Source organism: Cryptotermes secundus, unplaced genomic scaffold (genome assembly GCF_002891405.2).
Source record: "Cryptotermes secundus unplaced genomic scaffold, Csec_1.0 scaffold2935, whole genome shotgun sequence".
Taxonomy (NCBI): Eukaryota; Metazoa; Arthropoda; class Insecta; order Blattodea; family Kalotermitidae; genus Cryptotermes; species Cryptotermes secundus.
In genome coordinates this window covers 8,604-20,808 of record NW_019724799.1, presented here as the reverse complement: position 1 = coordinate 20,808, position 12,205 = coordinate 8,604, and the positions used below count along the sequence as shown (strand labels likewise).

At 42.8% G+C, this 12,205-nt stretch overlaps 1 protein-coding gene across 5 annotated transcripts in view; it reads right to left on the bottom strand.

Annotated features, from left to right (window-relative positions):
• Nucleotides 1-12: 12 nt before the first annotated feature.
• Nucleotides 13-12,205, bottom strand: part of LOC111863113 — a 19,468-nt gene continuing 7,275 nt past the window's right edge. For 2 of the 5 annotated variants that reach the window (XR_002842551.2, XM_033750926.1), the window contains exon 4: nt 13-362. Coding sequence is in view for 3 of the 5 variants with exons in the window: in XM_033750926.1 (XP_033606817.1) it covers nt 359-362 (4 nt within the window). In the remaining 2 variants the exon portion in view is untranslated. Of the gene's footprint in view, nt 363-1,297; nt 3,465-5,581; nt 5,862-12,205 lie in introns of those variants that run through there. The other 3 variants (XR_002842552.2, XM_023849145.2, XM_033750925.1) reach the window with 3 other exon arrangements.

Genomic DNA, 12,205 nt, shown 5'->3' with positions numbered 1-12,205 from the left:
GATATCTTTGTATTATGATTGTGTCTTCATGTGAATCACGGTTGTGTGAAAGCTGATCTCATTACTTGCTGGGAATAAATCTCTCCTTTCTAATATCAGTTTATTAAATAGGAGATGTTGCTGTATAATAATCTGTTTGATCATACTCCTACTCAGCGCTATTAATTAACTTCATTTTTTTAAAACTGGATATGTTGTGCAGGGACTTGCAGCATACCCACCAAATGTCACCCATGCAGAGGTGGTGCCAGCAGCTACATTGGTTTTCTGCAGGCAGAACCGCGCTCTCTACCGCTGCATATTCCCCAACATCTCAGAGCGGAAGCTGGATTCAGTACTGTTACCTGCATGGGATTCATCACCTGAGACATAAAAGAACATTTACATATCAGAGGTAAAGTATTTTAATAGCCATAAGAAAATGACCTAACTTTCTTTGCCTCCATTTTCTAAAGCACCTGAAAGGAAGGCTTGTCATGTCATGTTTAATATATAAACTTGGGACATAATCAATCCTTCACTCTTTGATCATGAGAGCTAGCAAGCAGAGCTGACGATACCCAACATCCAAATTTTAAATATGTATTTATATATTTTCGTACATTTTTATTTGCTGAAACTTGTCTTGTAATAGTCATAATTTTTAAAGATATGAACTCCTGTGAAAAACTTGAAATCGTGATTTAGTGTTCATTGGAGTTAACATTCTCACAGTGATAACTACGAAGATCTCTGTGTTCTGGGATGTAATGAAGAAGGCCACCAACATGCCAGAGGAACGCACTACCTCTGTCTACATGGTCGAAGAGTAAATCAAGAAGGAAAGTAATAAGACTCAGACTGCAAGCTGATGCTGCCTGATTCATTCCGGATTCTTGCTTGGCTTACTCTCAAACCTAGATCATGGAGGCAGTATTTACCCTCCTAAATGTTTGTGGACTTCCAGCTGGAGTGCCTCCCATCACATCCCTGAAGATAGTTCTTGTCGAGATATGGACTGTTGTAGACATGTTAAGCCCATAAGAAACTGACATAAAATGTCTTTCTTGTGTCTGTGTGCATTATAACTCTCAAGATAACTGAAATGTGCAGTGAAATCCCAGTATAACAGCTTTAAAATTGACAGACCTAATTTTCTTTACTGTAAATGTCTAAATGTTGTAATTTCTTGGGAATACCATTCCCACTAAAATTGATTTAAGTGTAACTAGGTCTCTCTCCCTGCTGGAAAACGGGAAATTATAACCAGGCCCCCTGGACTCCAGTGCCACTTCCCCCCCCCCCAAGGAGTGTTTGTTTGTCATGGTTCTGCAGGCCTGTATCAGTAAGGACAGAGTCTAGTGGTGTTGCTGTTAAATTAAGGAAGACTTTCTTTTCGCAGCCGCAAGTCACACTGGACAAACATTAATATCTATGATGCAGAGATATATGTGCTCTGCAAGGACAGTAATATCAGCCTGATGACAGGGGCTATAACAATCTGTCTGAATAATGGTATGAACATATTCATGCCAACCATTTCATTCATCTGTTGATCCAACTACAGGAGCACATTTAGTGAAAAGCAAAACTCAGCATTTCTTTCCCCTGCTTCCCTGAGCTTATATGGCGGCACAGATTTAAACCAGAAAAGCCTTTCGAAGGGACATTTCATGACACGGTAGAATTTTGGTCTCCAGGCTAGAAAGTTGTATTTTATTGTATTACTTGCAATAACAGTATATATACAAACAAAAATCTCAGCTTCTTGTTTTTGTGACATTGTCGCTGTAGTCTCCATGACATCCATCGTGTCAAGCAACTTGTTATAACTCTTTTGAGTTTTAGATGTGGAAATAGTTCAGGCCTCATGCAACTAGGAAATGTACATATTTCTGATTGTACTGTATGTGATTGCAGGTCCTTGACATATTTGGGACAGATGGCTGTAAACAGATGATTAATCCAGGACTGGGAAATCTACAAAGCCTTCTGACTGCAAATGCACAGCTGGCCCCAGAAGCAGCGTCACCATCAGGCAGGAGGGCAAATAAGAGGCCCCATTTTTCTGTGTTCACCACTATGAAGACGTGCGGTGGAAAAAGAAGACGCATGTCTGCTGCTCAAGAAGTCGAGACCATGCTGCTTGATGGTTTTGCTGCAGATGAAATTGATGAGGCTTCCTTTATTTTCAAATGTAATGACACTGCATTTTGATCAATGGACATACTTTAAATGTATTATTTATCGCATTATTTCTTTAATTTGCAATTACTATTTTTTTTTTAAATTGTTGCGGACTGGATATCAAAATACTTGCATCCATTGGAAGACATCATGAAAAAATTAAGCCTCTATTTTCTGGTGTTAAATTAGGCATAATCTTGTATAGTTTTAATGATAAGTTCATCCTCCTGATTAATTGTAAGCATTTAATAAGCAGGAACAGCCAGATGCAGGCAGCTGTCTGGCCTTTCCACTCCAGTCTGTGTGTGTCAAGTCCAGGGAAGAGAACAGTCAACTTTATTTTATGACTATTTTAATTAACTACCAATGGAGTTTCGTAGTTAATTAAAATAGTCATAAAATAAAGTTAACCGTGGAAACCAAATGATTCAAAATAAGCAGAGCTTGAGATATATTTCAAGCTTTCTCATTATTCTAATCCTCTTAACATCATCCTTAAAATAACACAGTTCTAAATCTGAAGGCATGAATTGTGGCAAAACTGTTGCAAATTATAAAACAGCTTATATTTGAAATCTTAAGATTGACAGCTTCAACATAACTAACAAACAGACAGCAACCCTTAAAAGTACAGCAGTTACTATATGTAACACGTGGTTCAATATTAACTAAACTGCATTTCATTTCATATGATTCTCAGAGTGTAATTACTTCCTGAGACGTCTTTGTAGCACAGGCATACTGGTTTTCCTAAGGGAGGAACTGAATTTTCAAAAATTACCCCACATCCGCAATGATACTGATCAAAAATTTCTCAATCAGATATCAGTATACAGTAACTTGTTATTGCAAAAGGCCATGGTAGAGCAAATGAACAGTTGCCATTTAGATAAAATACTAACGTGTGGATGTAACCTTTGTACTTTTATACACTCTTGGTGACAGTTTCATAACACCACGTATGTACATGCGCTTGCGGCTGTGAATAGGTTAATTTCAGGCTTCAAAGCGTTAATGTCTGAGAGTGTAGGCAATTGTCTGTTACATACAATTGGTTATCACATTCTGACAAGTGACATCTGAACATGTAAACATAACAGAATGGAAGAAGACTAGTAAAGAAATTATTGTAAACATCTATAAATATATCAAAAATGCCAAAGTACATCTCTAAGTTAGCGCAGTATGCTTATCATTCTCGCAACTTCATTTGTTCTTTTTATGAAGAATTTTCTTCAGGTTTTTTGACATGAAGTATGGTTTCTCTGCTGTGCTGTCATTTCTCTCTCAGTCTTCCACTGCAAAAGAAAGTAATTTCATTCTTATTCCAATAAAATTTATGGAGATAAGTTAGAGTCAGATGGTCCTGATTCAATTCTAAACACTCCACAGTATGCAGCAACCTTCTACACTTTTGGGGGGTCCTTGGCTCAAATCTTGACCAGGACACTGGCTACACTGAGGATTTCATAGTCTTCCTTAGTCGCACGAGACAAACGATGGAATAGTGCCTCTGTAAGGTCACAACTACTTCCTTCCTAATCATCAGTCACCCACCTTTCTACCATCTGATGCTATACCGTGTGATATAGAAAGCATCATAAAATAGCCATGAAAGAATATCTTATAGTGTCATTCATAACTGCAGGAGTGAACAAAACTATACTGTCACATGTTGGGGTGACTTAAGATGGGGTTTGGATTGGATGATTGGATTTATTGCACCTCATACGTCCACACAGTTCAGCGTTACAGGTAACAGAGCTATTGTTATTCTACACACTTTCCAGTTCACTGTTGCACACACATTAGGGTCCTCAGTCCTCATTAGTCATATTCTGGCAACAGATTCTTCACAGTTTGACTGTAACTTCGAACTGCACATGGAGTCTCTTATTCACCACCTCATTCAAATGCACAACATGAGGCTGCAGTCCCCAAGTTTTACCAAACATCCCCCTGCATGTCCAAAAAGCCTGATAGGCTTTGTTAATGATTTTGTCCAGCTGCTTTTTCCATGTCAGTCCCTTGTCTAATATTAGACCAAGGTACTTGACATCGCTAGAGAGCTGGATTATCTTGTTGAAGACAATCGGTTCCTTAAGACCCTTTACTTTTCTCTCCCTAGTAAATGGTATGATTACCATCTTGTTGGGATTGATAGAAAGACGTGCTCTTTCACACCATCGTTGGACCATGTACAGAGCTGTTTGAAGATGCTCTGATACGGTCGAAAGGGATTTTCCATTTATGAGGATTGCTATGTCATCAGCATATCCTACTGTATAATACCCATTATCATTAAGTCCCCAAAGGAGATCATCAACGACCAGGCCCCCCTGCAGGCAACCCCTAGACGCGGATGCCCCCAGGGTTTCTCCTGATAATGTAGCATCTATGGTTCTGCTTTCCAGCATAGCACTGATCCACCTGCATATTGCAGGATCTATGCCATGCCTTCCAGCAGCCTGTTTGATTATATCAAATGAGGTTCTATTGAAAGCTCCCTCTATGTCCCTCTATGTCTATGTCTATGCGGGTTTCGGTGTAGAGGATATGTCCTCAACGCCCCATCCCTGATATGCCTATCCACTATTTTCTCCATCATTTTCAACAAGAAAGAAGACAGGCTCATAGGATGATAAGCCTTAGCCTCGGTATAATCAAGTTTCCCGGGCTTTGGGATGTCACATTAACTTGCCTCCACGCTGTGGGGATGAAACCATATGCCATGCAGGCTCTATATATGTGGCATACGTGTGGAACTAAAAGTTCTGCTCCATGCTGCAAAAGTGCCGGTACAATTCCATCTGTCCTCATGAGTCTGGCACCGCCTGGTACATCACTGATCTCCTGGCACTGCCTCCTCCACGAGGATCGCTTGGCTTTCCTTATTTCTTTGTTGTTACAGGTAAGAGCTTCCTTGTAGGTGTCCCACTGTCCTGTTCTTTTAGCTGTATTAAACAGCCTTCTCGTTTTGGTTCTAAGCCCACTCAGCGGTTTACTCCACCAAGGCGCTCTCCTTGGTCCGCGAGTGGTCTTAGCCGGACAATTCTGATTAATGGACGAGATAATAGCCCGTTGCAACAGGTCAACGGACCGATCAACATTCTTTACTGTGCGTATATTTTGCAAGACGGTCTCTAGCTTTACCTTTATGTCGTCTTTGTAGGACTCCCAATTGGTTCTCTTAGGATTCCTATAAGTAGCTTGATCTACTGTAATGTTGCTTAGTTAAAAGCATATATATCTGTGATCCGATAGGGATGGCTCATCAGATACATGCCAATTACTTACCAGGTTTCCTATGTCATTTGTCCCTAGTGTCAAATCAATAACCTCCTTCCTATTGCAAAACCACAAAGGTAGGTTCGTTACCATGATTTAGAATATTCAGGTTCGAACTCACCAGAGATTCCATAAGGCTCTCTCCCCTTGGGTTAGTGCCGGTGCTCCCCCACAAGATGTGGTGCGCCTTGGCATCACGCCCAATGATGAGTTGCCTTTTCCTGCTACAGCAGTAGTCTATGATGTCCCTGATTTCCTTAGTTGGTGGTGGTTCATCCAAGTCATACGGAAGGTAGACTGAATCAATAATCAGCTCCCTGCTGCCTCCTCAATACGGGTATGTTAGCCTTACCGTTGTTGCATCCATAGAACAGAGCTCCAGCAAAGGCAAGGCATTAACATAATTCCTGATATAAACACAAGATCTTGCATTATTACTGGGCACAGCAGAGTAAACTGTTCCCCCTGTGTTAGTTAAGCCCCTTATTTGACCCTTGTATAACCAAGGTTCCTGAATAAGTGCTATATCTGCCTTACCCTCAGCCAGTTGTTGGTACAGAGCTGCTGTGGTGTAGGTTGATTTGAAGAATTTCATGATCTCTTCAAATTGGGGAGGGGTCAATTTCCATCTTACGTCCCTCTCCATCCTCGGACTGGGTTCCGTGTGAACGGGTCCCCTGATCCGCCTTGCTTTGGTCATCCGGGGGGCTGGGTATCTCACCCCCTTCCTCCTTAGAGACCGCGTTAGAAGATACTGTATCTGTCGCAGGTTCTACCCGGTGTTGAACTTCAGGATGATCCAGCACCTTAACAGTCCCCTATGAGAGTCCTGCAAATATTTTGTAACTGGTGCTCTGTATAATAGTATGGGAGTCCCGGTCTATGAATAAGATGAGCCTTTGGCCTTTCGACTCAGACTGCTTATCGAGTACCCTCCAGTTCTCAGTATGAAGTCCTAGATTGAGGTCTGCAATCAATTTCAGCAACTTTTCCTGATTCTGGGAAATTTTGTCCCTAGTCTGGAGAGCCACTTTAACAGGCTTGAGCAGGTTCCTGGCATCAGTAGCCTTCAGCCTGGCCCCTTATTCCAGCCTGTGGTTGTCAATGGCTTTGGTGAGCCATTGACCAGACTGTGGTCAGCACATACATAAATAAGTGCACATCCCACTAGTCTGTAGGATTTCAGGTGTGGTAGTTCTCCCTTTGGAGTCATCTTCGGTAAGCTCATCCTCAGGATGTGTCCTTGAAGATAGCTACCTTTATATTGATCAGAGCCTCCTTGTAAGTCCCTGGGCCTTTTCGGAGTTCTGGCCGTTTCTGTAGGGGTACTGCCCTCCGACCTTGGCCTCTTAAAGGTGCTGGGGGGGGATTTCTTCCTGCTTGGACAAGCTTTCATTTCCTGGTTGCTTACTGCTCCCAGTTCCTGCTTTGCTTGCCTCAGCTCTTGCCTTTTTCAACTTCCGTCTAGCAAATCCAAACAAGGCTTTCTTCGCCAGACGGGGTCCACCTACTCCAGAGACTAGGTGTCCCAGTCCTTCTCCTGCTGCAGGTGTGTTAGAAGTACTAGCTCCCTGCAGTGGTGTGTCAGTACTACTGACCCTCAGGAGAGTAGTTTTTGGTTTTACCTCTGGCAGGTTTTGAACCACTGGTTCATCCTTGCCTTTGGCTGAAATTTCAACAGCAGGTTAGCTGGTTGCAACTGGGCCCCTTAGTGGTTCACCAGAGCTTCCAACCCCCTGCTGAAGCATTTCTCATAGGGATCCCCTTGGAGGAGGGTCCTCTTCAGTTCCAGGTCTTTATGACTGGTTTTTAATTTGGTTCCTTTATTCATATCAGTCCCACAAGTTATGGGGATTTAAAAGGTCACCACCTGCAATGCCCCATATGGGTGGAAGACATAAATACAATGGGTGCTGCCTGGTGCCCTGAGGGGATCATTCAAGACACTGGCTAATTACCACCCCAGTGCCATGCAGCCCTCAGCATGATGCCTCACACCTTGGCTTATGTGGTTTGGTCGTGTAGTAAATGCAACCCTCACAAGCCTCCAGGACCAAGAGTGCATGTTCAGGGCGAGAGGGGTATCCCAGATGATAAATGGGAGTGGGTACCAGTTAGTCATGAGGTTGCGACCAGGGCATCCTACACGAGATTATCACCTCTGGGGGTTGCTTCTGAGCTCCCCCATTCCCACCCCTTCACGTGGGTTGGTCAAACCATTTTAGAGTGTTGAGCCCTAAGGCTTGCGACACCTTATCAGTACTCTAGGGAGACAACTCAAATAGCCATAGCTACCCCCATAGGAGTGCTCTCCCGCGTTCGACCCGGGTACACCGTAGTGACATCCAAGAGCCATTATGCCACCGCGCGGGAAGCTCTGGTCATATAGCCATCGGCTTTATGGAAACTCAGCCCTGGAAGGTCATGCTGATCCATACACCCAAGACTGTTGTTGCCCGGCAGGAGAACAAGGAGGCGTTCCAAAGCTGTGTCCCCACCAAAGACACAGCCGTGGCTCGGCCAACCTCACCGAGGATGACGTCATTACCACCCCGCCGACCTAGATGTATATTAGGTGTTATTAAAGTTGATTGTAAATAAATACTGTATTTACCACCATCATTTATGGACATTCTTCACTCAGAATGTTGTATCTGAAAGTTGTGGTGCATAAAATATGCAAATACTGCTCTTCAGAATATTATTCCATGTATTATATTGAGGCAATTACAATGTGAATGCAGTGTGGCAATACGGTATGAATATTCATGCCTATGAATTCCCCTATGCTATTCCTTGATGAACACTAAGATAAAAATGCTCCTTGATAATATTTTTATCAATATGTACTTTTCATGGAAAGCGTGATTAATGTTCCCTATACCAGGTCACAGCGTATTTCTAAAGTTAAATGCACTATCTGCAAATATTGTGGCATATTTGCTTAAGGCAGAATTGTGACACCAGCAGAAACAGCTGTTGCTAAGGAACGGCCCTGCAAACAACGGCCTATGCCATACAGTGGTTCAGTAGCGATCGCATGGTCACCCCAACAGACACGAACAAAACAGTGGAATATCTGTGGGAAGTGACGTTTTCTGTGCGGCGTGTAATGAAATGTTACAAGCAGAACAAGTTAGAGAACTGCTGTAGTTCAGTCCCTGTGAGCGATTCCTCTTAGAAACTGGTAGCTGAGGGCTGGGGATAGTTCAGGAATCCAGAGGAAGGAGAACATCTGCCATTGGAAGCTGCTGCCAAGCAACAGCAGTGAAGACATAACTACAGACACTAGTGTGTGTAATAATGAACTGTAAAGTGTAGTCATGCACTGTATCAAAATGGGCAATAAATCCTGTCTATAGTCACACTGTATACATGTGACAACTGGTGTCAGGAGTGGGATTGGGTTGATTGATCGACTGGATTGAATTATGGGATTGAAGATTGCATTGTGTACTTACAGCAACATATCACGGAAATGGAACAAATGATGGCACTCCTGGCCGAAATAAGAACCAACCAAGAAATGCTGGCCATAATGGAAGCCAAGATCAAAGCCAAGGCAGACACCAATATGAGGAAAACAAAGGCTGAAATAAGAACCAATCAAGGAAGGATGGAAGCCAAGATAGAGGCAAGTAACAAGAAGTTTGAGGTCATTCAAGGTACTTGGTCTCTTAGACGGATGCCCACCATGCTAAGATAGAAAGTAACCTTGTGGAATGGATGGCCACAATGAAAGCCAGTCAAGAAAGGATGGAAGCCTTGATGGATGTCAGTCCGGAGAACAGAGGACTGTCTAGAATAGATTGAGGTGAATCAGGGAAAAGTAGAAGTGAAGATGGAATCATGTCTAGAAAAGATGAAAGTGAAGACTACTGCGGCACTGGAGATTGGTATGGGGACCAGTGTCTGGCTATCAGGCGCTGCAGACAGCTCAAGAATCAGACCCAGGATGATGGTGGGTCTTGACAGAAGTTGGCCGCTGCCTGAGGACGGTTGAACTGCAGTCCCATTTGTGCACTGCGCAAGCGATGTATTTGTAGGGGACCTGGCAAGACAACCAGCAGCGGCATCAGAGAATGAAGCAAGAGATGGCAGCTACATCTGGGAAGCATGAACGCATTATAAGAGGCCCTGGGACAAACTCTCGAGTTGGAGGTTGTGAAGTGAGCAGTCAAGATTTCCATCAGGTTGTGGAAAGTGAGTGACTGGACATTGTGGAGGGGTTGGACCCCTTCGAAATGAAAGAAGAGAAGTCAAGAGCATAGCCTTTGGAAAAGATGAAAAGGTGGTATGCAAGTAGGCTACTTGGGACAAGCTGCCTCAAGGAGGGAGCAGCAGAAGCAGTTGGGGAATAATCACCATGAGAACTGAGTCACAGGGAAGGAAGACAAGGCTGATCACAGACATCACAAGCACAGCCCGTGGAAAGGATGAAATGTCAATAAGCATGTATGCTACTTGGGGAAGAGCAGCCTTAAGGAGGGAGAAGTGTGGCATATTTGCTCAAGACAAAATTATGAGGCCAGCAGAGACAGGCGTTGTTAGGGAATAGCTCTGCAAACAATGGCTGTTGCTAGCCATTGGTTCAATAGCAATCACATGGCCACCCCAACAGACAAACACAACAATGGCATAACTGTGGGAAGCAGTGTTTCTACATGGTTCATCCTGATATGTTGTAAGCAGGTGTTGCAGTTAGTCAGAGAATTGTGGCAGTTCAGTCATTGTGAGCTATTGTTGTTAAAAACTGATAGCTGAGTCCAGGACCAGTTTTGGAACCCTGAGGAATGGGAACGTCTTCCATTGGAGGCTGCTGCCAAGCAGCTGCAGTGAAGACATGACTGTGGGCACTAGTGTGTCTGTGTGTGTGCGTGTTTAATAGTGAACTGTAAAGTGTAGCAATGTGCTCTGTCAAAGTGTACAATAAATCCAGTCATCAATCCAAAATGCATACATAATCACACTCCATGCACATGACAATACGTCAGTCAAAATTTTCTCAGGAGTAAAAATATGGCATTTAATCCCCCCAACCCCACCAAATGGTTAGAAGCAGGAGTGCATGAATTTTGGAGAGATATACATTAGGTGAATATATACAATATGTCATGAGTGTATGGACAAAATTATGTGGCTCAGGATAGGGTGCAAGAACAGGCTCGTGTGGGCACAGTGAAGCATGGTCTGGTTCGTAAAAGGCAGGAAACTTTTGATAAACTGAATGAAGGTCTTCAAAGACTGGTCCATGGAATTACTAGTTAGTCATACTTCTATACTGAATAGCCCTATATACTACACAGCTGCTGGCAAGTTACCACACACAAACAAGGACAGCTATCAGTAAGCAGTACAGCCCTTGCGAAGATATGTGGCACTGGCATTCCAAACCACTTTAATGCAGAGTAATATTTTGAAAACATCTTTAGAACATTTTTCATTAGGAGTTTTGGTTCTCATAGCAATGGTTATGTAGGGTTCTTTCTTCTATAATGCTTTGGTGTTCAGTGAAAGTCAACCCATGTTTGGAGGGACATTCCACCTCCATCTTCAGGGTTGAAGAATAAGCGAAGCAAGAAACCAGTGTGAAGCAGGTAGCAAGCAAATCCTTTTCTGGTTATGCTGTGTAGTCCGTTGAAAGCCAACCAGCATTTCAGAGGAATATGTCACCTCCCTCTATACGGGAGAAAACCACTCCAAGCAGGACACAGCATGAAGCAGACAGCAAGCAAAGCAACACATATCTCCAGAATGTTGGCTTACACTGGACTACATGATGTTATATTCCAGAAGGTAGAATTCTTCAAGATCACACATGATGCATGTCTAAGACTGCAGAGTAATAATACACCTTATATTGTGGTGGCACTGTATAAGCAGAAGAGTTTCTCAGGACAAGAAAGATTGGACAACACACCTCCAACATGTCTGGTACATAGCAAGACAGAAGTAAATGTTTCTAGTACAGAAAAATGAATGGCACACAGTTTTTCAAATTATGTAACATGCTAGAAGCTTTGATTTAACATGTGTTAAGACACAAAAACAGATCTTACAAAGAACACTGTTAGAAATAAATTGAAACAGTGTGAAATAATGGAATTGATCTAAATGACCTGTAGAATAATCAGCAAACCACCACGAACATGTACATTCCACCCACCATGGACAACTTTGGGTAGATGAGCAGGGATGCTGCAGAATCTCTGGGCCTAAAAGTCATCTTTTGAGTGACCAGATCAAGATTCATTCATTCATTAGTACTCTGTCAAGACAACAGGTCCACAGTATCTTCCAAAACAGTTCCTCCCCTTGATGTGATCTAGTGCTTTCTCCTTCAAATGAAAATATCCTCTTCTGTCCCCAAGGTCATCCAGCATCTTCTTACATCTTCTTCCTCGTCTTCTTCTATCTGCCCCTCTATCTTTCCTTCAATAACTTCTTTTAGAAGGCAGTTACCATGTAAGATATGACCAATCCAATTAGCCTTCCATTTTCTTATTTCGTGTAGGATATTCCTCTGCTCACTGACTCTAAATAACACTTCTTCATTTCTCACATAATCGGTCCAACTGATCTTCTCCAACACCACATTTCAAAGCATTCCAGGTGTTTCCGATCTACTGCCCTAAGTGTCCAAGTTTCAGCCCCATACAAAGCCATGCTCCAAATGTAGCATTTCACTAGTTTCTTTCTCAGATTTAAGTCCAATTTGCTGGTAAAAAGATTCTTCTTCTTGCAATGCAGC